This window comes from Phoenix dactylifera, chromosome 18 (assembly GCF_009389715.1).
Source record: "Phoenix dactylifera cultivar Barhee BC4 chromosome 18, palm_55x_up_171113_PBpolish2nd_filt_p, whole genome shotgun sequence".
In the NCBI taxonomy this organism is placed as follows: domain Eukaryota; kingdom Viridiplantae; phylum Streptophyta; class Magnoliopsida; order Arecales; family Arecaceae; genus Phoenix; species Phoenix dactylifera.
In genome coordinates this window covers 5475429-5500339 of record NC_052409.1, presented here as the reverse complement: position 1 = coordinate 5500339, position 24911 = coordinate 5475429, and the positions used below count along the sequence as shown (strand labels likewise).

The following is a 24911-nucleotide window of genomic DNA, read 5'->3' as shown; positions in this document are numbered from 1 at the left end:
TCACTCGGGAGCCCTCATCTCTGAGTTTTCTCAAGGTAAATTTTGACGGTTGTGTACTGGATGGCAGGAGCAGGAGAGAACAGGCTTCATCATCAGAGGTCTGAAGTCCAGGGTAATTGCTGCTGGTGGCTGCTAGATCTTTGAAATCTCGGTCCTGGAGATGGAGTTGAGGGCAACCTGGTCCGACTTGAGTTATGTCGGACGCTTATTGCGAGCATGCGCCATAGTGCTGGAGGGTTATTGGTTGAATTCAGCAGAGTGTGAGTGGGGTGGGCAACAACCACTCACTGCTCAGGGACAATTCGGGCTATGGTGAGTGAGGGGTGGCCGTTCAAGCAAAGTATGTGTACCGAGAGACCAACGGGGCTGCAGATTAGGTAGTCTCTTGCGTTGCTAACCATTCTGGGGAAATCCTCTGAGCTTTGGCTGGAGGAGAGGGAATTACCCGGAGCGCTCTGAGATTTGTCATTTTTTGACCTTTTTGGGTGTATTCACATCCGCCATGTATGATACATCCGCTTTAGCAACAAAAAAAAAAAGAAAAAAAAAAGAAAAGAAGGGGAGATGCTTCTGTGAACCTGAAAAGTCTTCCGTTTCTTTCTTTCCATGTTGACTAGCAGACCATTGTGGCTGCCTTGTCCCATGCAATCTTGGAAGTGCTCACCGGTCGAGCTTTCCTCCACGCTGACCATAGATCAGAGATTGGCTCTGGAGGATGAGGATGCGGTCTTTGGCAGATTTGATGCCATACTTGTTTGGAGTAGCTGCAAGACATAAAAAGATGATCTGTTGCTTCCACTTCTGAGCCGTACACAGTGGACAATTTGGCGGTCCTTGATTAAGATTTTCCGCGGTAAGGATTTTTTTGTTGAAGAGTAGCCAATTGAAAATCTTACATTTCTCCGGTAACAGATTCTTCCAGCGGATTGTAAACGGGTACCTTGCTTGCTCAGAAAGTTGTAGCAATCCTTTCGGTGCGAAGATTCTATTCTTATTCCATTTCTAAATCACCGAATCCGATTTCTCTATTAGCCCTAACCGTTCTAATTCTGTCCAGAAGATTTCGAAAGAGAATGGAAAGCCTTCCGGGGCTTTCTCCCTCGATAAGCTGAATACGGCCTGTTTAATTTCCTCCTCCGAGAGGAGGTCGGTCTGCTTTTTGATTGCTGTCCGTTGGACCGTAGATATTCGCTCTTTGAAGCATGGTGCAAAGGTTGGTGTTTTGTACTAATGGAGAAAGCTCCTCTCTGGTAAACCGAACCTTCGATCTTTGAAGAGTTCCAACTTGTTAGAATTCCCCCAGAAGAGCATGCGGCCGCCAGCTCGACCCATTCATTCATCTTGGTCCGTTCCACATATGGATTTAAGTTGCTGGGCTGTGAGTTGGCTAAGCTGTAGGTCACCACGGGCATTTCGACGACAGTAATGCATCTTCTCTAACTCTGACCTTCTTTTTGTGGCTTCCCAGCCCTCTTTTCATTCCGGGACAGTGTGGATATCGATGAAGCTTCAAACTTAGATAAGGACTCTTCATTAGACTTGGTGGGCATCGCACAATTACAAAACGAAACTGACAACATAGAAAGATATCATCGCACAATTGCAGTTGCATGGGGCCAGAGTTCCACAAGCATGGCCCGCTCACCTAGGATTTCATTGCTTAGTTTACGGGTCATGTAGAGTAGGGAGAGAAACTTACAGCTGTAATCCGGACATTATAGCCAAAAGGACATACTCCAGTATCGATTGAGTTGCAGCCATACCACAACGCAGCATTTCTTGGTTTTTCAGCTTGTTGATTTCTTCTTCATCTTCTGGTGCAAGGAGGAGACAATTTTGACACTAACCTTTCCCTGGGCCATTCAATACTACTTCCTGGCTCACGATAAACTTTGCTTTTCGATTCGAATGTACACCAAAAGCTTATTGGAGGACGGAACAACAATCACTGAAAAGGAAGCTGCCCCCCTCTCATCCTCTGCTCAAAGTCCACTAGTTTCCAACTGATCATGTCGCATACTCCAACATTACATCACCATAAACCCCAAGCTGGGATGCAATGCATCCTCAAACCAAATCATCCTGACAGCATTTTAGTATTGAGTAGCATCTTGCACATCCTAATACCATATATCTGCCTATATATAACCAACCAATCATTTTATATGCTTCCTTTTCAAATAAATCCAAGCATCATCTGTTGTATTGCCGAGCCACCTCCAGCATTATTGTCGCTTGCCCATTACTTGGGCACTATGCATCTGATATGGGTATCATGCCCAGATGCCTGATTCATTCCAAAATAATAACCAAAAAAAAAAGATAAGCTTCTCGGAATAGTTTTAAAAATACCCCTGCTCCCAAAAGGGTCACCTGCAATATCAGAAGTGAATTGCTTGCTACTTAAACCGGGCAAATGGGGACAGAATAAAGAGAGTACAGCTCCTCTGGAATGGTTTAAATTTCTTGTCATTTGAGCGGAGGTAAAAGCTAAATACAGGGCATTGACTGCTCCAGACACATGAAGACACCCCTCCTAGACCACCACAAAAATTAAGAAAAGCCTTTACCATATCCTCCCATAAGCAACTTTTCTGTGGATTATTCACATTCTTGGTCACTCGAGTCCATTCAGCCAATCAAAACCTCATGGCAGCTTCGAAGCAGGATAGATTTTCTTCCAACAACAACAGATGAAAAGGGCAGTACAACTTTGCACTGTACATATCATGCTATGGCTTTGGGTGAGACTAATGGGATCTTGTTTGACTCCAAGATATTGCTCTTCAAGTTGAACAATCTGTTTGTGAATAAAAATGCTCATTATTAAGTAGCATTGCAATATCAGATGTCACAAATAAATTTGAACGACTCTTTGATAAATCATATAACAAATGCAATAAACTAAAACAAGGCAAGCAAACTTATCTTAAAGGCACTACCCGGTTGATGGCTTGTGTATATATGGATTCAGAAAATTTCACATCTTAGCTTGTTCTATATGGTTATGTTCCTGGGGAAACTTATTTATCGTTAAAGATCAATATGCATCCCATTGTCTTCTTTCATGTCTCAAATTTGAATGTAAGATCCATTTTCTCTGTAAGCTCATTATAGGACAAGATGACAGAACAGCATTAATCAGCTGTTTGAAGTGTGCTTATTGTGACATATCCTTCTTTTTTGTTTTTTATCAGTGATATGGCTTACTATATTGGACCATGGTGGACCATAGCCATTTACAAAATGCATCTTGGTAGGTGTATACATGTCTTTTTGCCCTCGTAAAACAACCACATATATAAAGAGAAAAGGAACACCATGGCTTATCTACTTGATATAATTTCCAACCATTTTCCATCCTATATATTTCTCCTTTTCCTATATGTTTGTCTTTGTGGTGTTGATGATTTCAAGTTTGATCTATTTTCTTGATCCAACTAATGTAGTTTGCAGGTTGTAACAAATTATTGGGCTTCTTTGATCTTATTTTCATCTATCTGGTTTGTCATTACCCCCATAACCATGTAAACATGAAAATAAGTGGTGATCCACTAATTAAGGGCAACTTAGTGTCTTCTAACTTCATAATTATCACCCTTGTTGTTATAATAAAATTGAGGACATGTCCTTTTATGGTGAACTGTGGACCCCATTTCTCATCCTCCACCATCATCATCCTTGTAACTCTAATTTTTTCTCCTTCCACCTGATCTCCATAGGTAGCTTGCATCTTAGGGTATGCCATTTCGGGAAACATCATTGTGTTCCTAAGTAGAATACAAGTACCAGATATCCAATATCAGATGTGTGCAAGGCAAAGTGGTCAAAGTGGTAGATTCTTGATTAGTAAGAGCTTTGAAATGTGAAATGATAGTTTTGACACTTTTGTAGGATTCATGTGTACACATGCTCTGAAAACACTACAATGCAATTATAACTGAAATAGTATTGTGAGTTCTTACACTGCTCATGCCTTGAAAACACTAAAAATGGTAAATTTAAACTTCATAATTTTCGTTTTCTTGACTTTTTTACCCAGGAAATTTAAATAAGAACACTTTGTGAGGAAATCTTTAATATGAACACTTTTTCATGATGGCATGATACAATTTGATAAAAGTAATAGCTGCTTTTGTTACCCAACCCCCATCCCCCGGGGCCATGCTCTCTCTCTCTCTGTGTGTGTGTGTGTGTGTGTGTGTGTGTGTGTGTGTTGTTAAATGCCTAGTTATGCGGCTACCAAGGTTGGTAAAGGTATAGACACAATTTTTCTTATGTTTAATTTTTTTGACCTTTCTCAAAGAATAGATTTTATGTTTTACCAGTGTTTCTTTTCCTTACAGCAAGCAGAAGAAAAATGATAGAAAACATAAACTAGGTATGTGTTTTTCCTTTTCTATTTTTTTCTGTTATCCATTGTTTGATATGCTTGTATTTGAATAGATGTATGTGATACGTATGGTAGCAACACTAACCATGAATGCAAACAAAATTCAAATGGACCATGATTGTTTTAGTCTTTTTGATTTGTTGCTCTATTAATGCATGCCCTAATCCACGAATATAATTTACCATCTCGCACTAGAGAAACAAAACAATGATCAACTTGAGCAGAATGGTTATGACGAACACACTGTCAAAAAAGTCTAAAAAGTTCTATGATCTATCTCTTTTCAGTCTCAAAAATGACTTTTTAGAACTTTATATTTAAAAAATAATCTTATGTAAAATCAGGTGCTCCCTTTGTAAAATTTTACTATGAACAACCATTTTCATCGTGCATCTTATTGAATGAGAACGATTGGATCCATTTAGGACCTGCTTGCATAGAGCAGGATCCAGGCTAATGCTATATGATTTAATAATCCCAGGGGTTAATATTTAGCACATGCAAGGAATAATTGTTTGCGTGACTAATCCGGGGGATAGCTAACCTATGGAAATAAGCTTGTCCTATAGGGTAAAAATAAAGTGGTCAAGAGGACATTATTGCCCTCAGACTAATGGCAAGGCATATATCCTGGTTCCTAGACTCCATGCCAATGATCTGCATATATGAAGAAACATGGCAGTTACCTGTGATTTTTTTTTGTAGCACTTCTTTCAACCTAAGATGTTCTAGTGCTATAGCTGCACAATCTTGGTTTGCAAGAATGCATATAGCTACTTGCTCATGACAGGTATTCCAACTAATTTTTCCTTTGAACCATGCTTGAGAATCCATAGCTTGTCTAATATAATAACATGACTTGGCGACAATACAGTTACTTTATGATCTATAATAATCATGTTCTGCAATAATTACGCTGTTCCTATATTTATTATGTCAGATGGAAGCACAAGGATCATCTTCATACTAATGCATTGTCTCAATGTTGGATGACAGTAATGTGCAACAGATACGAGGTTAGATTTAACTTATAGTAATAGCATAATTGGCAGGAAATAGGGCAAGAAAGGACCTAAATAAAGACACCTGACCTAGTGCTCCATCATTATATTCAGGAAAATAGAGAGTTGAATAGGAGAAAAATCAGTTTAGGCCCTTCTCTACCAAAAAAAGGTTGGAGAAAAATTTTGAGATTGCAGGTTGCTCAAGTAGTTTTCATGTTTCTTTCCAAATAATTGAGGACGAAGAAAATATTGTCAGGGTATGATTCAGTTTATCGGCTATTTAGAGATAAATTCAATCTACAGTTCATTCTCTCAGACAAGTTCAATTGTGAATAAGATCTAATTTCTTTAAGATTGTTTGTTCTTCCTCCATTTAATCTTATTTGTTCTATTTCCTTCTTTATATATTTTTCTTGTCTTTCATCCATCATGACATAGTGCTGCCTGCTTTGACAAGTCTGAAAGTATGTCAAGTTTGACTACTTGAGGAATATTTTTCAGATTAGATTGATAGATGTGACATGATTCGCTCTATTGTACTCAAAGAGCTGGCTTTGCTGGTATGCGCTAGATAGTATGTGCTGTACTGACAAGGAACCAGCACCCAACACCCCCAGCACTGGTTGCAGGTCGAACCACTCTAAACCTAGTGGTATTGAATGTTATCGATAGGTGAAAAGCCACTACCTGCCAGTAATGCTTGAGACCGAGCTTAAACAGCAATAAACCCTTCCTATTGTTGCTATCTTTCCAATTCAACCTTGTGGGACGGGATTTTGGCGGAGGGGAGCCTGAACCAAGTCGGATCTGCAAGAATCAAGGCAAGAACAAGATATCAATGTGCTAAAACCACTACTATGTAGCTAGCACTATAATGGCCCCTTCCAAACACTTTTTCATAATTACCTGTAACAATATATGTAAAATCATGCATTTTTGAAGATCACAAGCAGGGATTTGTAGGTGGCTAAATCTTTTGTCGTATGTAAAATGAATTCATGCCCTAAAGGATGAGTCCATCTACGGTTAGATTAGTGCATCATGGGAGGGTTGGGTTGCACCCAAAATCATTACCTAAAAGGCCAACCAGGGCACTTGGAGTGTTAGGCCTAGCCAGGAAAGAAAGGCTACTCATTTCAGCAAGGCTAGATGAAGAAAAAAGTAACGGTTAAGGAAAAATCTTAGTTGATCCTAGTGTGGCATTGGTACGGGGTCTAGTATCGGTACGGCGAACCTTGATCTAGAGACAATAATGATAATGACTTATTGGTGGTGATGGTGTAGGCATGGGGTTGGCGAAAGTGGAGTCCAGGGGCAATTAAGCCCATTTACTTGCAAAGCCAATTTTACTCACCATAACTAAGTTTTCACGCATGATGCCAAAGGTAGTCATTTTCCTCCCAGCGATACCAGATGAGTGAGGACAAGGTGCAGGGAGGCTGCAGCCAACCATAAGAGGCACCATTAATTCTATATGGGGGCATCAAGAGGGCATAAGTGTCATGACAAAGGGAATCAGCTTGATAAGGTGATCAAGTGTTAACAACCTCTACTAGCAATTGGACGAACCATCCATATTCCCTTCTATCATACTAGTGTGGATTCTATCACACCTTTAACTCATGATCTGTATTTGGGGGATCTTCTATTGTCTCCTATGACTTGAATCAAGGTTCGCCGTCTTGATACCGGACCCAGTACCGATACCATCCTATTACAGTGTTGGTATATGGTTCAATATGGTATAGCTTGGCGTACCAAATGTCGATATGGTATGGTACAACATACTGGTTTACCGGTTTGGTACAACATACTGGTTTGGTACCGGTACGATATGGTATGGTACTGACCGGTACGTCAAACCTTGATTCGAATCATATTTAGGTCCATATATAACTCTTATGGTAAGTTTGGGGCATCTTTGGTTGATGCAGGGATATGATAATTGACATGCCTACTCCGCATACAATTAGATTGCTCCATACTAGCCCACAATAGTTGGTGTTCTAGTGCTAATGCTTATGTAAATTGTTTATGTATGATCCAAGGTGGGCACCATAATTGCATGGAACTCCAACTGTTCCAAGATCATCTCTAATGGATACATAACATGAATCTGGTAGCTTAGAAGATTTTTATAAGCTCGCCAAACATGATGCGATAACAATGTAAGGACAAGTTGTCACTAGCGTACATTGCAATAACTTAAAATTTCAATGAGAATATGTCTTCTGCCAATGCCTGACTTAAAATTTCATTAACGTTTCTCTTCAAATATGCAATATTTTAAAAAGTGCTTATTACACATGGTAGTCAAGGGGATTCACAACGTGTGATGGATGTAAGATATTATAGCAGATGACTTGAGCTCAAGATGGGCTGCTAAAAACAAATAAGCATTTCACTTTACTAAGAATCCAATGGACAATGTCTCATATAAATTTCATGTATCTAAATTTAGGATTCAATTAGTAATAAATATGACCTATTTTTTATATTACACTTTAATTATTATGTCAAACTAATTAATCGTATCTCCTAAGAGTCACAACTCACAACATTATAATCATTACTTAAGAAAGCAAAATGCCAAAATAGAGGTTAGCTATGAGGAGAGAAGGAGAGGAAGTCATGGTGCTTTATTGTTATGCCATTATTTTTTTTAATAAAAAAATCCATTTGGAAACTAGTCTAGCCCACTTTAGGCCTATGGCACTCATTTCCACTATATCTAGTTTTGTCCCACCATGAGCTAGGTTGCCGCAAGCCATCTTAGCAGCCACCATTAGTCATGACCTTTTCTTATAATAATGTATTATATGTCAGCAATTGCACATAAAAACATGTTTAATTGATTAAGACTAGACAATGTTAAAGTAACATTTTAATGCATGAAATACAACCCACTAACTAGAAACGATTTAAATTAATAAAAATAAAAAAGGAGAAAAAACTTGTGCCCGACCAGAAATGGTTGTGCCGTAGGGCATGCTAACTTTATGCCCTGCATCTGCATGAGTATTGGCAGGCGACTTATTTTAAATACTCAACTGTAATAAGCCTTTGAATTATGTCCCATTCCCTATTACAAGATGCAACATATTGATTTGAAGAAATGCTACGAAAACACAAAAAGCTTAACAAATTGGATAACCAGCATGTGATTCTCACACCGGACCACCGCTTGGCAGTCAGTACATGACAATGCTATAGCTTCCAATGAAATGACCAATAAGAGAGTTTTGCTGTGTTACACTAGCATGCTCTATTGAATTGATATGAGAGATTACAAAGAGCAGATGGTCTACTCCAAACAACTAAATACATGTGGATGTTGCTGGAGATTGAAAAATTGTTGATTTTTGCACCATTACGATTCATTTGTATTGTCAAGGAAAAGTTTTGAAATAATGTACGAGACAGTGATGGGAAAGAGGATGATAATTTTCTGCCTATCAAAGTTCAGATATGCAGGGTTTCCATTTGACTCGTTGCTCCATCTTCCAGTTGGGATCTGAAGAAGGTAGGGCACAAGCAGCTTTTCTTTAGTCAAAGCTGGTTTTTCATAGGTGACAATCAGATCTATGTCCTAATCACATGGTAGTTGTTAGATAAAGATGTCTGCTTTTCCACATTGTTCTTGCTTCACCAGATGGAAGTAATCAGATTTATGTTTAATAATTTGCGTCAGTGCCTGTTTAAGTTGTTAAAATGCAATGGAACTTATCCTAACCTAGATCCTTGGAACTTGGAAGCACAATCTTGTAAAAAATAGGTAGCATATGACTAGAGATGAACTTGTAGAGGTGTCAAAAGACTAGGAAAACACCAGACTGATAGCTTCTTTATCTCAGGTCTATTATACATAAGGATGGAGAAATAAACGAAGATCAGGAGAATTGACAAATGGTGGTTGATGTGCTTCAGAGTACTTTGCATGATCACTGCTTGGTAAGATTCCAGAAAGAATTTTACAAAATCAAAACTGTCAAGCCTTCTCCTAATTACTCTGGGCTGGGTTTATGAACACTCCTTAAGCATTCATATCTGTTGGTGAGATTCAAGGAAGAATTTTATAAGATAACAATGACAATGCAGCAAAGATTAGAACATGAGACAATAAGATGGTGCAAGACATAAATAATGGGAAGAGAAATGTCAAGATGTATGTGAGTAAAAATCAAGAAGATGAATACACAAGTTAAACGTTACAGATCTCACTCAACAAGGAAAAAATCATGGAAACCAAATAAATGTCAGCGAAGAAAAATAGAAGTGTGAGAGAAGTAGAACTTTGAGCCAAGGAGTAAAGCAAAAAAAACAGGGAAGATGCCTAAGAAAATCTTAAGGGCAGAAAATACTTGTTTTGACAAAAGAATTACCACTTCATTGGAAAAAATAGCAGCTTTTAACTAATCGTATGAGAATGACACGAGTTTTGTTAGTAATGATTGAGAAGCTACGACATGGGCATCTCTATTCCAAATCTTGAACATCGCCTTATAATTTAAAAGTAGGGCCACAAATTCTTTGGAATTGAACAGGCTCCAATAAATGATCCTTGTCTTCCAACTCTAATGAACAGGCTGGGTTATATACTGAAAGTAGCATGAGATTCAAGGAACACATTGGTTAGGTCCTGAATAAATGATGATTCCAAGGCACAGAACATACACATCAACCCCCTATATTTCAGAACATTCCAAGTCATTCCATTCCTCCAGATTCAAGCATCATAACTATTGTATCACAAGAAAGATGTATATTGTCCAATATATGAAAAGACACTAACATTTAAATAGTCACATCATAAAAAACAATACAAGCTTGTACATTCTAGTCCATGTATCAAACATATATCTTGAATTCATCAAGCAAGGTGGAAAATATAAAATGGCCTAACTTGTGGCTTCTACGACACCATACTAAATACCAAAAAAACAATGATTATGCGTTAACAGTTCCCTTAAAACAAAGGATAAAGTAGGAAGTAAAGGATGGTTTTTGCACCTTGATTAAGAATTATCTACAGTTCTTGTCTTGGCATGCGGAGCTTAGCAAGCTTGTCTCTCAACACAGCTATAAGAGATGATACTTCAAATCAGCTAGACTGAAAAACATATCATTTTTAAAGATTGAATCACAACCAGTCTAGAATAATTGAGATTGTTTTATATTACATGCCTGCATCTTCATATCTTTCCTCCATGACTGCTGTATTCATCTTTCTGACCAAATCAAGTTCCTCAACAAGTGGATCAGGGCCTTCTGCTGCGCTGTGGAAGAAATTACCCAAAATTAGAGTTGCAGTAAGACTCACCAATTGACATATTGATCAAGGCATTTAGTATTAATAATGCATCAGAATATAAAAGCATACAAATAAAATAAAGAACATGTCAAGAAAATATTATAAATCTGGCTCATACTGAGAGATATTAAGTACGGACACTATAGCCGACACACAAATTTGTTTAAGACAAAGTGATCAAAACACAACCCAGCATAGATACTCCATTTAGCTATGTTGACCACACATCTGGCTACCTTTAAATGCCCATATCAGCAGCGATCTATTTAATTGAGCATTGTGGACACCTCACATGGATGACAATAACTTTGGTTGAATGATGAGCACAAGTACAACAGAACATGCTTGGCGTGGCATAACTAGAAAGACGTTGTACTGAGTTCCTAAAAAAATTTCAGTCAAAAGAGTCACATCACAATATTCACAAAAACTAAACTGGTGCTACAAGCTCATGCAGCTGGTCAAATGAGTTTGGCAAACCACAGCTACAACATAAAAATTGTGAACTTTATCTCTTGAGCAGGTGCAAAAATGTCCACACTCAGCAGTACTGGTTAATATATCCCCTGATATAATTCCCCAACTTGATCAGATGTAAGGAGTGATGTTCTATGAAAAGAAAGGATAATCAAATTTTATTAGAGAAGGTCCATGACAGCAAGAAAGGAAGGAAAGGAATCATTCATTAGACTATCATGCAAGCACAAATACATGCACAGAGAGAAGCAAACAGACAGACAAAGACATACATACATTCCTGTACACCTGTAAAGTTAAAAAAGTGCCCACATACTAGAATGAAGATCTTAACAAGAAAAAAACTGGAAGGGGAAGTAGGTGTTAACCAGTCAAACAAAGGAGGGAGGCGACTGGATGAGATAAAGGTCACCGATAATTATAACAGGATCATATTATTAAGTGTTTGAGCTAAATTTGGAGTTTAGTAGGCATCAATCCTGGCGTGTTAAGTCTTCTACACATAAGGAGCGAATATATGGGGATTTACAAACACTGCAATGAAAATAACCATGGAACTTGAACAAATATAACTCTAAAATTACCCACATATTGTTCCAACTTTTAGAGAAAACCACAGGCCTCCTGGTTGGGTGTGGTAGTTTGGAAATAAGTCCTTAAATGGATGCAATATATCAGCAGAAAAGTACATCTTCCATTGTTAGTTGCAATATTGTCACTACTTTACTATTCTTCTACTCTATTTTTTATCAATTTATTCAATGAATCAAAATCACATGTATATTATTATTATCATTATTATGAAAGCACCATATTTATAAGTTTAAACTAGTGCTCCTGTTTTACATAAACCAAGAAGAATTTGAATAGCAATGAGAGACAGAAAGAAAGATACCAATATATAACAAATGGGGCAAAAAATAACTAAAATTATAAGAGGTAAAACTCAACTTGGAACCATGCTGTACTTAAGCTTTCCAGCAGAAGTTGATTATAATAATTCCAGCATCACCACTAAGTAAATTACTGAGAAAAAGGAGCACAAATCTAGCAGCGGCTGCAGCGCACAAAAAGCTGTCATCTCCAACCTCCATGGTTTATTCATTATAATAGCATGCTTTGTTCAAATTATCACATAAACAATCATATTCCTTGGCCTTGGTTCAAACAAAAGTTACATTTTTAGAAGGCGGCAGAGAAAGAAAGCAGACTTCCATGCTGGGAAACTTTCATGAGTGAGAGTATGATACATTTCAGTGCCTTTTATCCTATCATACTGAGCAGGACCATGAACCATGACAGCTACAGCCTAAATAGTCACTGTTCAAATTTGTAACTATAAAGCCGCTGCCTCTGCAAAAGAAAATATAAGTACTTCCCATGCAACATGAACAGCAGGCTTATATATGTTTCTGTACTTGATCTAGCCAAAAACAATTTTCCTTTTACTGATCCAAGTTACCAATTTGTTAAGTGAACAAGAAAGCTGCACGAAATGTTAACATAAGAATACAACATTTTTAGGCAGTTATTGATCACCTAAAGCTCCACTTTTATGAATGGAGATGCCTGGTAGGAAAAGCATAATCTTAGAAGAACAATTCCCTGTTAATATATGATCAATGAAAATCTAGTAACGCAAAAACAAGAAAGGAAAAAGAAACGGCAAGAAAAGAATATGCTGCATAACAGTTTGAACTTTGAAGTTTTGTTCAAACCAAAGCTGGAATGTTTTGGTTTTGGCCAAAACTGATCCATAATAGGGGTTATTTCAGAGGTTATTTGAAACTAATTTATAGGGCCAATTTCACTGCTTATGGGTCCAAACTGAAAAAATTAGGCAAAAAACCTCACTTTGAGGTTTTTCCTTAATTTTGTTTAATTAAGCTTGCTCTTTGATGGTAATTTAACATCTAGAAAGTCTTATTCACCAAAACAAACTCACATTTTGTCATTTTTGAGTAGACTTATAAGCACATAGTTGTTGAATTGCAAGTATGGGTGGTAATGGTGGGGTTGAATCAAGTAAGGATGACACAAATCCTGGACACATAACCATCCCAAAATCAAGTTAATACCTCTCAAACCCATCCACCCATTGGTCATTTCGGGTCACCTGTTTGACCCTAACCTAATAAAAATTCAAGACTCAATCCCTAACAGACCTAACCTAACTTATCAAATCCAGCTCTTATAATTCTTACAGACTAATTTTTAAAATGATCTAAACAAGTAATACATCATGACCCAACCTGACTTAACAATTTAAAGTTTGGGTCAAAAAATTTGACCCTTACTTGACTCTAACTAGGAAAACCCTTGACCCAGACCCTACCCAAATAGGGTTAGGTGCATCAGGTTTTTAGATCAAGTCAATTTTTGTGCCCCCCTCGCCAAAATATCTAAAGGAACCAAAATATTTTCAAAATAGATATTAAGTTAATGGTTTACAATACCAAGTGTTTGGTTCTAAAATGAAATGTAGAAGCCCAAAAATGACGGAATCAAAAATTTCTACATTTGGTAGAACAGATCAGAGATCAAACTCCAAATATCCCTGATATCAAATAAATAATCAACATTTCTGAAACTATAACTGCCACTATCACTCCGACTAGGAATGTTTTTCTCCGTACCATTTAGAATGGGTTCTTCACTTCCACTGGTATGCCCAATAGCATCAAGACTATCCATTGATTTATTTGGGCTTAAAAAGAGCTCTTTAAGCAATACACAAATGGAGACTGAGGACAAGGGGCTTTCCAAATTCAGGTTCTCTACTTGTCACCTTATGATTTTCTATTTGCAAACCATCTCTTTCTAGCAACCAAACACCTCCATAAAAATCAATTCCTGAAATTCAAATATATTAAATCTAGAAAAGGATGAAATGATAATTTTAAAATTAGAAACATCCAAGTGCAGATTACTGTTTTAATTTGATTAAAACTGAATATGATATCTTTATAATCTTACATCCTGCGAAGTATCATAAAACACTTGTTTTCCAAAGTTGCTATATAAAAATTGTTATTTCCCAATATATGTATAATATATTGGTGTGGAAATTCTTATCAAAATTATGATTTAAAAATAGTATGCAATTTTGTGCTAGCTTTTCTTTTAAGTTTTTTTAGTTTCTCGCATTTTTTTTCATTTTTAATGTTTCTTATGGTTCTAAAGTGTCAAACCAATTATGTATTAGACTCAAGGGTTCCAAACAGTAATGTAAACTCTAAAATTGGAATCTAAAGCACTTGCTTTATTTTTCTTTGCTTTTCTAATTCTATTTTTTATTTCTCTGAATTTGAACTCCAAAAATAGACCCAAATTATGAAAATAAGAAATATATCATGCTAATACGCACCCCATAGTAGAAAATGAAAATAAAAATAAAGACCTACCTGTCCATGGATACATCATAAACAGTCTTTCCACCACTTCCTCTTGATGTTCCATGAACAATTTTAACAGCATCTGTTAGAACAATTGCCTTGCTTACATAAATTGGTGCCTGCATTTATCAGAATTTAGATCTGATTAACAATAGGCAAATCAACACTATAAGAATCAACATGTCTCTAAATAAAGTAAAAGAGGATGTAGCAATTGCTATCTTTCCTCTCTTCAGCTTTAAGGTGAAAAGTTTATGAGCCAATAATTATTACCAAAAATTCTTCAATGAGCAAAACACTTTTGAGATAAACAAGACAATAAATAAAAGTAGAATTATGCCTTTCTTTTCTTTCATTTTGGATGCAAGTATAGAGGAAAATCAGCTGACAGAATCTGTCATTAATGGATGCCATTAAAAAGAATAATATCCGCAAGGTCTAGAAACTTCTATACTAGGTTGACAAGTAATAAGATGTGGTGCCTCCACGACTCGCACATGCAGACGGACACATAAATACAATCCTCATGCAGACATACACACAAAGATAATTGACCTAAAGACATATACATACACCTCGGATTAGTATTACAAAATGCAAATTGAGCATATCTTGATTCAATGGTGAGTGCTCCATATACACAATGATTATTATTGATAAAGAATAGCTGATATACTCAACGGCCCTTTGACATTCCAAGAACTGAAAGTTTAATAGTAGGTATAGAACACATGGAATTCACTAAAGGCACCTTTTTAGGAAGGTATAAGTTTGATTGACTAGATAATGATACAAATAATTATGCTCCTGCCACTACAGGCAAGATTTGGTCAGTTTCCAATATCTAATGTTCGTTCTACACAAGTTTATTGGTTGATTAAAGAATAGTACAAATGACAATACTACCACCACTACAGGCAAGATTTGGTCAGTTTTCAATGCACAATGTTCCACACGGATTTACTGTCTCCCAAAATTTTGATATAGTATAAACAAAAGGTATCTTCCATACAAATGACCAATACAGGCATGATATAAGAACTACTCAAATCTATGTTGCTGGCATTACCTGGAACCTTTTGGCAACAATTATAGCATCTGAGGGGCGCGCATCAATGCTCATATTGGCCCTCTCTGTGTGCTGCAGATCATATATATTCAATACAAAAAGATGGGCTACTTGTAATTTAATATGATTAAAAGCTACCAATCAAGGATACACTAAATATCTCAAAATTCAAAAATAAATTATACCACAGATCTCTGAATAAATTAAACATGGATTCTTCTCTTAACAACCTTTCCGAGGAATATGCGCGCATAATATGTATTGACCACCCTTTCTGTAATGCGCACCATTTTCACCTGAAAATGAAAACCACAATTTTAGAGCGCTTGCAGCAAATGATATCAAATAAGCCTTCTAAAGTAATAAACAACGTATAAATGATCTTCTAATGGGCAAGTCCGACAGATCACTGATATAGCAAAAAATAAAACTCAACAGACATGTTTGGACTCCATGATAGATCAAGCCAATATGCATAACCTATACATGTGCAATATGTGGTGCACATGCAAGTCAAATTAGAAATATGCGTTATCTATACAGATGCAATATACGTAGTTGCCAGCAAATCATGCGATTTCTAGTCTCAACATCTCTCCCCCTGCATACCTTCTCATCAGTGAAAGGGGGAGAGATCTTGAGACCAGGAGTTGCACGGCTTGCTGGCAACTACGTTGCACTTGATAGCCTTCTTGATAAGAAAGTAGCTCTACGTCAGATGCTTGTCAGTCCCGAATGGCATAAAAATAGATATGCGAGGGCTGGCATTGAAGGGAGCAGTGTCGAGGACTTGGTAACGAGGCAGACATTCTGACAGCGGGCCACTACGATAATAAAGGCTATCAGACCATTGTATAAAGTACTTTGAGCCGTAGATAGCAAGAGGTACCCTCAGATAGGCTTCCTGTATCACATGATGGAGAGGGCAAAGACTTAGATCATCGAGGTAGATCCGATGCATGCCTAGGAGTACATCGATATCATTGAGCGGTGGTGGGACTACCAGATGGATAGAAACTTGCATCTAGCAGGTAAGCAAGAATATTAAAATTAGACTACTCCTGTACATGTACAATTTTATGTGCAGCATATTACCTGAAGCCTCGGTTCCAGTACAGCATGCCTGGAATCGATATGGATGACGAACCTCTGACCGCTCTTCGTAATGTGATTTAAAAGATGGAGCCAGATCCAGAAGTCACAGCCCTATGTCTATACAAGAGGTAAGTTAACTTAAGTGACGTGTGAATTAACTGGTATCTTCTATTATTAACATAGTACAATATGTTTTTTTTACAAACCAAAGTATTTAGAGAGGGCAGCGACAGCTTTGGAGTCTCGGCAGTTGTCATAAGTAAGAAAAATATGAATCTAGGTGTGTTACACATCAGAACATGTACCTGGCGTTAGATGGTTACTAACATGGTATTATCTCACATGTAATTTTTTTTTAATATTTTTGCAGCTGAATGGTGGATCCATTTTGGATTGTCCACGAAAAATCTTAAGCGACTAGCTATTCAGATCCTCTCCCAGATGGTTTTCTCGAGTGGCTGCGAGCGCAACTGATCCACCTTCGCCCTCATCGACAACAAGCAAAGAAACCGTTTGCCATAAAAGCGCCTCAACGATTTTGTATATGTTCATCATAATCTAAGATTGAGGCTGAAATGCATTCAGAAGAAAGTAGAGCTCAAGTACACAGATCCGATCCATAGTGCTTTTGTTGATGATGAGGATGATCGGATGGCTTGTAAGCCAGCAGCAGGAGCCGAAGCTTGATAAGCGAGGATCGCCTCTATGACCGACCAGTTTCATAGCCAGCGAGACTAGGGTCGATGCAGGGCAACGGACCGAGCGCAATATTTCATACATCCTTCCAGCTGATCAGCTATAGCCACAGAAAAGCTGGTCACCACATGACTTCTTGTCCAAGACATCCTCTTAGAGTTATGATCCAAAGATGCTTAGACGAGGCCGCTACGCTATCCGGTCGACTCAATCAGGAGGGCGACATACATCCTTCCAGCATAGCTAGGTAGAGAGAGGCACGAAGGATAAGAAGGCAGCTACCCAGCACATCAAAAAAGAACAGAAGACCAGAAGCCCCAATGGAGAGTGTCGAGGAGAAATCAATTCACTCACATAGATCAAGAGCAGCAATTCTGGTGGTCATAAATTTGTTGGCCAAAAAGAAAGTGGAGGACAGAAGACCGCCGTTTATAAGATAGCCGCAGGTTGGTCTTCGATTCACGGTGAGCCAGTTTATGCATGCTACATAGGATAGAAACCGTGGTGCACGATCTAGTAGAGCCCGCGAGGATACGATTGCATATAGGAGACAGGCTCTTCGAGGTCATTTAGGAGGACATGATGCAGCTACAAATGACTTTGCAAGTAGAGTATGATTCATAGATGTATCAGATTCCGAGTCGTATATTGGATCCTAGTACCCGCAGCCACAGGCAGCCTATGACCCATACAGATATGGATATGGTACGTTTGAAGTATCTTCCGGTGGCTACTATCCTATGCAGCCCAAAGCATCTCACTAGTCAGATTTTGCTGCTGACATATTCGGATAGGCCTCTCCACAGTCATATTATCAGCTAGAGGACATCTCTCAAAGCTAAAGCTTCAGCGAGAAATTTGAGAATGCTTATAATCCGGTGCGCATTTCTTATGGGATGAATGTACAAAACTACAATGCTGTTTGGTTAGAGGGGTGGGTTGATGTGCCTGCTGACTATGTTAATGATCCGAGGATCTACGAGAGCCATCGCGACTCGATCCGATTTTAAATATTGGTATATATGTTGCAGTTTAAATATATGTAATTGATTGTATTATTTTATAATTTTTACGTCGCTACTTGATTTGAGGATATTTTATGTTGTTCCTTGTAGCATGCAACATCTCAATAATCATTTTATAATTTGTATCATTTAAAACAATAAGATGCATCATTTAGGTTAAACCGGGATCATAGAAACATCAAAAAAGCATAAAAAAAATATCAAATTAGATTTAAAATCATTGAAAAAGTTTAAAAAGAGTGATTATTAATTAAATATTCTTGAAAACTCCAAAAAAAATTGGGCGTCCCGGTGTACGGGCACGGTACGGTACTGAACCGGCACCGAACCGTACCGGTCACCAACTGGTATGGGTCCCGGTACTGGTTCGGTGGACCTTGGATTGGACCATGCTAAAGTTTTGTCATCCTTTGGTGCTTGGGATGGTGATTCACTGATTCTGCCAACACAAAACCTGATTTGTCCATATTTTACTCACTCAGTTTAGGGATAAAGAGTAAAGCTAGGTCAATCTCTATCCAAGCATGACCCAATTCAAATTTAGGTCAAGACACCTTATCCAATTTAAGACAAGATGGTAATCATATATCTGAAACAAGTTCCAACTGGGGCAAGTCAGGTTGATTTACCGGTCAGGTCAAATTTTGCCACACATAACCACTTCTACTAAAGTAAAGAGAAAGTACAGGCAGCCAATTACCGTACAAGCAGCCCATTACCAGTGGAAAGGTTATTAAAAATAACCAAGTGGAAGCTCTAACCTCATAGCCAAATGTCCCCACAATATTTTTCACAAACTGAAACTGATCTGGGAATTCCTGCATCAAGTCCAAATTCAGTGCTAAAGTTTGAGGTAATCATGGATGTAAGCTGAAGACTAAAATATCACCTCATGTTGATCATCTGTTGAGTCACTAATAAGTCTTCTAATAGCAAACTCTCCTTCACAAAAAGAAATTAAAATACACTAAAGTAAAGCCGTAAGGAAATGACTACCAAGACTATCCAGAAACCTTCATGGTACACATCCTGAACTTTGATAGCATCGACATACCTACAATTATTGGCAATAGTAGATCCCCATCACAAGCAATTTTGAGAAATATAGTAGGGCTCTGAAATCGACGAAGAAACCCTTGGCCAAAGGGGCTACCACTTGAATTTTCCCCTTTTGCCCGATGAGAAAAAGAGTGCCTATGACCAAGCAAATTCCTTTTTTCATCTACTGCAAAACCCTGCTTCCACAGGTTGTAGTGCCTGACAGTCTCTGTAATATGTATTATATTCATAAATAGAAGAGAAAGAAGAATTATTTCTAATTCAACTAATAAGGATTTTGGTTGGGAATGATTCATATGCATAGCAGCTGTATATATAAATAAGATAGAAGCTTTCTTAATCACAAAAATATAAAAACTCAGAAAGACAAATTGCATTCATCTGAGAATTTTGCACCAAGGCTTGTACCATGGATATGCAAAGAGAAATAGTATCTGCATATAATAATAGGCATGTCGAGTCCCGAGAGTTATAAAAAGGAGAAGGGGAAGGATCTAATTGGATTTGCTCAAAATATCAAGCACAATCTCTCCCTTATTAACAAATGGGGTAGAAAATTCCTGTGCAAGTTACATATAATAAAAGGCATATTCTAGAACATTGTTTCGAACACAGATACTAAAACCTACAACTTAGTGAATGACAATGGAAAGCTACATGGAATAGTTAGCTATAACATAAATAAATAAATAAATAAAATATTCTTTTGAATCAGGCAATAGATGCTAACTTCCAAAATGCAGGTAAGGAACAATTGTAGCACTAGAGCAAGAAAGAGGGCATCTATCTAGAATCAGCACGATTATAATAAACAAGTAGAAAAATGAATCTTTCCTTCTTTTGCATAATGAAAAATGTTCGGATTAGCTATAGTCACACCACCAGGATTCCTTTTCATCATAAAACATGCCCATCATATTCCATGAAAAATTATTAGCTTTCCTTCAAAGTACTTTTTGATGCAGCACAAGGTACAACCAGCAAGTACTAGGACTAGCTGGACCATACCAAGTTTTGCAGGAGCCAGCGGATTCACAGGTGAAGACCTCACTGGACTTTCCTATGAATTTTTGATTAGAGACAATATCGAATTTAATCAGATTTCTATATTTGTGGTAGAATAATTCTAGCATATTTTATTATTATCATGCCCTATTTCGAGTGTGATTTTGTATCAAGTTTAATGCCCCAATTGGGGTTAGGGGTCATATCCTATATATGCGTCTAATACATTATATGGGGCAGACTTCTAACATTAATAAAAATTTCTTTGAGAGAATTTTCTTTACCAAACAAAGGATTCTTCAATCCAATTTGCTTCCATTTGTGTATTAATCTTTGAATTGTAATCACAACGATCAAATCACCCCTTCACCCTTTCCCGCTACCATACTTTTATTATTTATAAGAACTTGTTCTCGTGGGTAAATTACTAGATAAAAGAAAAGACGGGACAATGAGGAAGAAAAAAGCAAAAGGGGGGAGAAGGTGAGAAAGAAGAGAGAAAAGAAATGGATTGAAGAAGGTTAGAATGAGTTTGACTTCATTGTATTGCTCCTTGTTATCTGGTGAGAATGAGATGGCAAACTCCTTTAAACAAAGAGATTTTGGTTTGGAAGTTGTTTATCTTAGAGAGTCCAAAAAGATTTGGAATCAAACATAAGCCAAACAATCAACACTACCACACAAGCTAGTGGTGCATATATATACCAAGCATGCCCAACTTGGCTTTTAAGGTGTGATCATGAGCCATCCACTTGATTATAATGAAGTATGAAGGGGATAATGAGTTCTTTGATGGCAAAATTACTTAAACTAGATAGGTATTTCTAGGGTGTCATGTCACCAAAACAAGCCATGGAAATTCAAGGTAACACTTTATAAAAATGTAGTAAAGCACAAACCTCACAATGTTATCTAGTTCAAAATGTCTAAAAGGAAATTTCCATGCAAATAAGATGATGCAAGAGAAATAAGAACGTTAAGATGGATTCATTGGTAAAACACAACATGATAGAGTGACAAAGGAGTACATCAAAGAAGGTATATGGGCAACACTAGTTGAGGATGAAGGGGTGAAGAAACAATTCACATGGTATGGACCTCTGTTAAAAAGATTTGAGAAGGCGAGTACTTGAAAATACAAGAAGTACCAAAAATAAGGGGAGATTCTAAGTTAATATGGATGGAGGTTTTAAGAAAGGACTTAGTTAAGTTTGGAATAAGACTTAGCATTAACTTTAATAGGAATTACTAATGGATAAAAGACTCAATAAGTTGACCCAAAAGAGTTTGGGACAAGGCTAGGCAACAATGGTTATCATCAAGATGCTTAATTTGTTTGTGAAAGATTGGTCTAGAAGTTGCATATATGGTTGCATGGTTCTAACCAAGAGTTTGTAATCTCAATACTAGGTACTTCATTGGTACATTACTGGTTTGGTCCATACGGGCCAGTATGGCACGATATGCACACTGTACCGAAACATCTCTCGAGCCATTTTTCTCACTTCTTACCTTTGTACACCTCGATATGTCTTGGTACAGGTCGGTATGCATCTCGGTATAGAGCAGTACAAGGCCTATACTGACCAGAATATGAGTTTCATACAAATTTTGATCTGGTACAATACGGTACGCCTCAAATTAGGCGGTTCGAGATAACATGATAGTCCATGATTCTAAGGTAAATGAATCTTCATTATCTAAATTGTTCTACTTACAACATTGAATAGTTGGAATGTCTTCTCCCACACTTTAACTTCAATAATTAACAATTATAGCTGGATCATAGAAAAATGAACATTTATATAAATTGGTCCGAGGAAGACCATAGGAGAAGTATAAATGTTATCTTCAACAAATACTCAATTTATTGCATATTTATCCAGCATGCTCATTCTTTTCTGCAAGAACTAGGAATGGAAACAAAAAAGAGAGGACGGGAAAAAATAGTGCATGAGCTTGAAGCACCTTAGGAAAATTTAGACAGCATATATGAGTTTGCTTGTGCATGATACGTATTAGAGAAGCAATGATATGTAAATTCACGAATCATAAAATTACTCCATGCACCATATGTGGGAATGTGCAAGGTTCCTATGACTAAGTGCATAACATACTGCCTTCATTGACTCTGGTTTGGATACATGGGAAGAAAGCAATTACCTTAGTGAAATTGTCTACAAGAGGGAAAAAAGCGAGTAATTGTCTAACAGGAAAAAAATTTATTATTTACCAACTTCCAATTTCATCACATGAAGGTGTAATATGACCAAGCCAAGCAAAGATTAGTAAGAGCTCAAAAACAATGACTTTTAGTTACAAGACATGCAGCATTAGCGATGTTGCCAAAGAAAATGATGAAGTTAGAATGTGGATTTTTGAATCAGTATAGCTAGTGGTAACAATCTTTTCTTCTTGATAGGGGAAAGCACAATCCGAATCAATGCAAGGGTGGGATCAAACCCTAGTCACTGGTAACAACTTTTTCTTTAGTTACCTATATATAGAACTTCTATTAGAAACTACAGATGGAAATTTTTGACTTCAAGATTGATTTGGAAATTGTTAAGTAACTGGAAGTTGGTTTTCTCGGGGTTTCAAGACAACGGATCATTAAAATTAACAAACAAGTTGTCCGCATGAAGTTCTTCAAGCATGGCTAAGCATTGAACAGCACATCATATAGTATGCAACATGCCAAAAATCCCAAAATTTATACAAGTTTGACAGACCAACTTATATATTACAAGGTTCGCCGTACTCGTCGGTACCATACTATACTGATATCAAACTGGTATGTAGTTTCTACCATATCGGCATTTGGTATGCTTCACCATCTCATACCGTATCACATACCAATATTGTAATAAGATGGTACTGGTACGAGGTCTGGTACTAAGATAGCAAACATTGATACTTTCCTTAAATTTATTAGTTAAACATATGTAACCCCAATTTAATTCCTAACCGACAACTAACTGCACTGACTAAAAGTGTCCATGTTTCTAGTCACGCAAGCAATCCAAGAGGGTTTCTTGGTAGTCTTAAAAAAAAAAAAACAGTTCTTTAAATCGAAACCAAAATAGAAAGCAAGAATCAGCACAAGATCCCATTCACAATCAGCTCCAAACAAAAGAAGGGTAAATAAAGAACCCCAGAAAACCAACAAAGAACTCGTTCGTGATCAAAATAGAAAGCAAGAATCGGCACAGGATCCCATACACAATCAGCTCCAAACAAAAGAAGGGTAAATAAAGAACCCCAGAAAACCAACAAAGAACTCGTTCGTGATCAACTCCGCAGCAATTCTTACCAAAAACCAACCTCTTAAAAACCGAGAGAGACAAGAATTGGGGAGAAAAGAAATGGGACCTGAGAGGAGGAGAAATGCCTGGAGGAATTGGTCATCGTCGTCGGCGCCGCAGCCACCGCCGCCGTCTCCAGCGGTCCCTCGATCGCCATTGCCGAGGGAAGCCTTGCAGGGGCGGAGAAGGGATCTCCTGCGGCGCGATCTATCGAAGCGCAGGACGAAGAGAGGGATCGATTTCGAAAATTTGGCGGAGCTAGACAAGAACCGTGCGTCGGCGGTGGGAGAAGAAGAGGAAGGAGCGAAGCCGGGCGGAACAGCCGCAGAGTGGGTTTGGATTCGAAGCATAATGGAACCCCCGAGAAAGCCAGGGGCCGGAGAACGGGAACGAGAGGAAACGGGGACTGGGAACTGGGAGGCCCTTCTTGATGTCAACTTCAACGCGCACGTTGCGCTTTCTTGGTTGGTCCGGGTTTTGACCGGCTTTCCAGCGAGGCGCCAACGTCGGCGGATATGCCGTTATCTTCCATGAACTGGAACAGCTAACGTGCGAAGTTTCGGAAATAACGACGTTATCTTCTGGACTCGGTTTATTGGAAAATAAAACGATGACCGTCATTTCCTTTGTATGATAATAATGGCTAAGTAATAAAATAAAATCCTATTAAATAAAAAATAAAAAATAGCAAAATTTTCATGTCGTATTCCACTAATTTGCGGAGAAGTAAGAAGAAGAACAACAATAATATCAAACAAATAATAAGCAAAATTAGGACATCTCATGGGGGCAGAAGATGCTCTAAAACTCAATTTCACATTCGACCAAAAAAAAAAAAAATTCCTACATTGTAAGGGATTGGATTTGCGCCTCTAAAGCCGGAGTTTTATTTATCAATTCCTCCTACCATAACCTTAACAGTAAAATGGGAAAGAAGAGGAGACATGGCTTTCTAGTACTCATATAAGTTGCACAAGGCGTCTACTTCAACCCCTAAATATTTATTTGCCCATGTATCACTATTATTTTATGTTCCTGATAAAAAATAGGTATTTAAGAATAAATTTAAACAGCATC

At 37.7% G+C, this 24911-nt stretch overlaps 1 protein-coding gene across 9 annotated transcripts; it reads right to left on the bottom strand.

Annotated features, from left to right (window-relative positions):
* Window positions 1-2379: 2379 nt before the first annotated feature.
* On the bottom strand, window positions 2380-24273 carry LOC103722875 (bifunctional nuclease 2). Of its 9 annotated transcripts, none has more exons than XR_606542.4 (11): window positions 23902-24273; window positions 19520-19732; window positions 19355-19407; window positions 19227-19283; window positions 15880-15945; window positions 15650-15721; window positions 14590-14699; window positions 10578-10673; window positions 10408-10476; window positions 6085-6204; window positions 2380-2800 (listed from the first exon to the last, which is right to left on the bottom strand). XR_606542.4 is itself a non-coding variant. In XM_008813602.4 (10 exons), exons 1-9 carry the CDS (start codon window positions 24182-24184, stop codon window positions 10452-10454), a joined length of 975 nt encoding a protein of 324 aa, XP_008811824.1. In that variant the 5' UTR covers window positions 24185-24273; the 3' UTR covers window positions 2380-2800; window positions 10408-10451. The 9 variants fall into 9 exon arrangements, 4 of the variants coding, with proteins under 4 accessions (XP_008811824.1, XP_008811804.1, XP_038971424.1 ...); XR_606541.4 differs by having other exon boundaries at window positions 10582-10673; XR_606544.4 differs by having other exon boundaries at window positions 10582-10668.
* Between the last annotated feature and the right edge of the window lie 638 nt (window positions 24274-24911).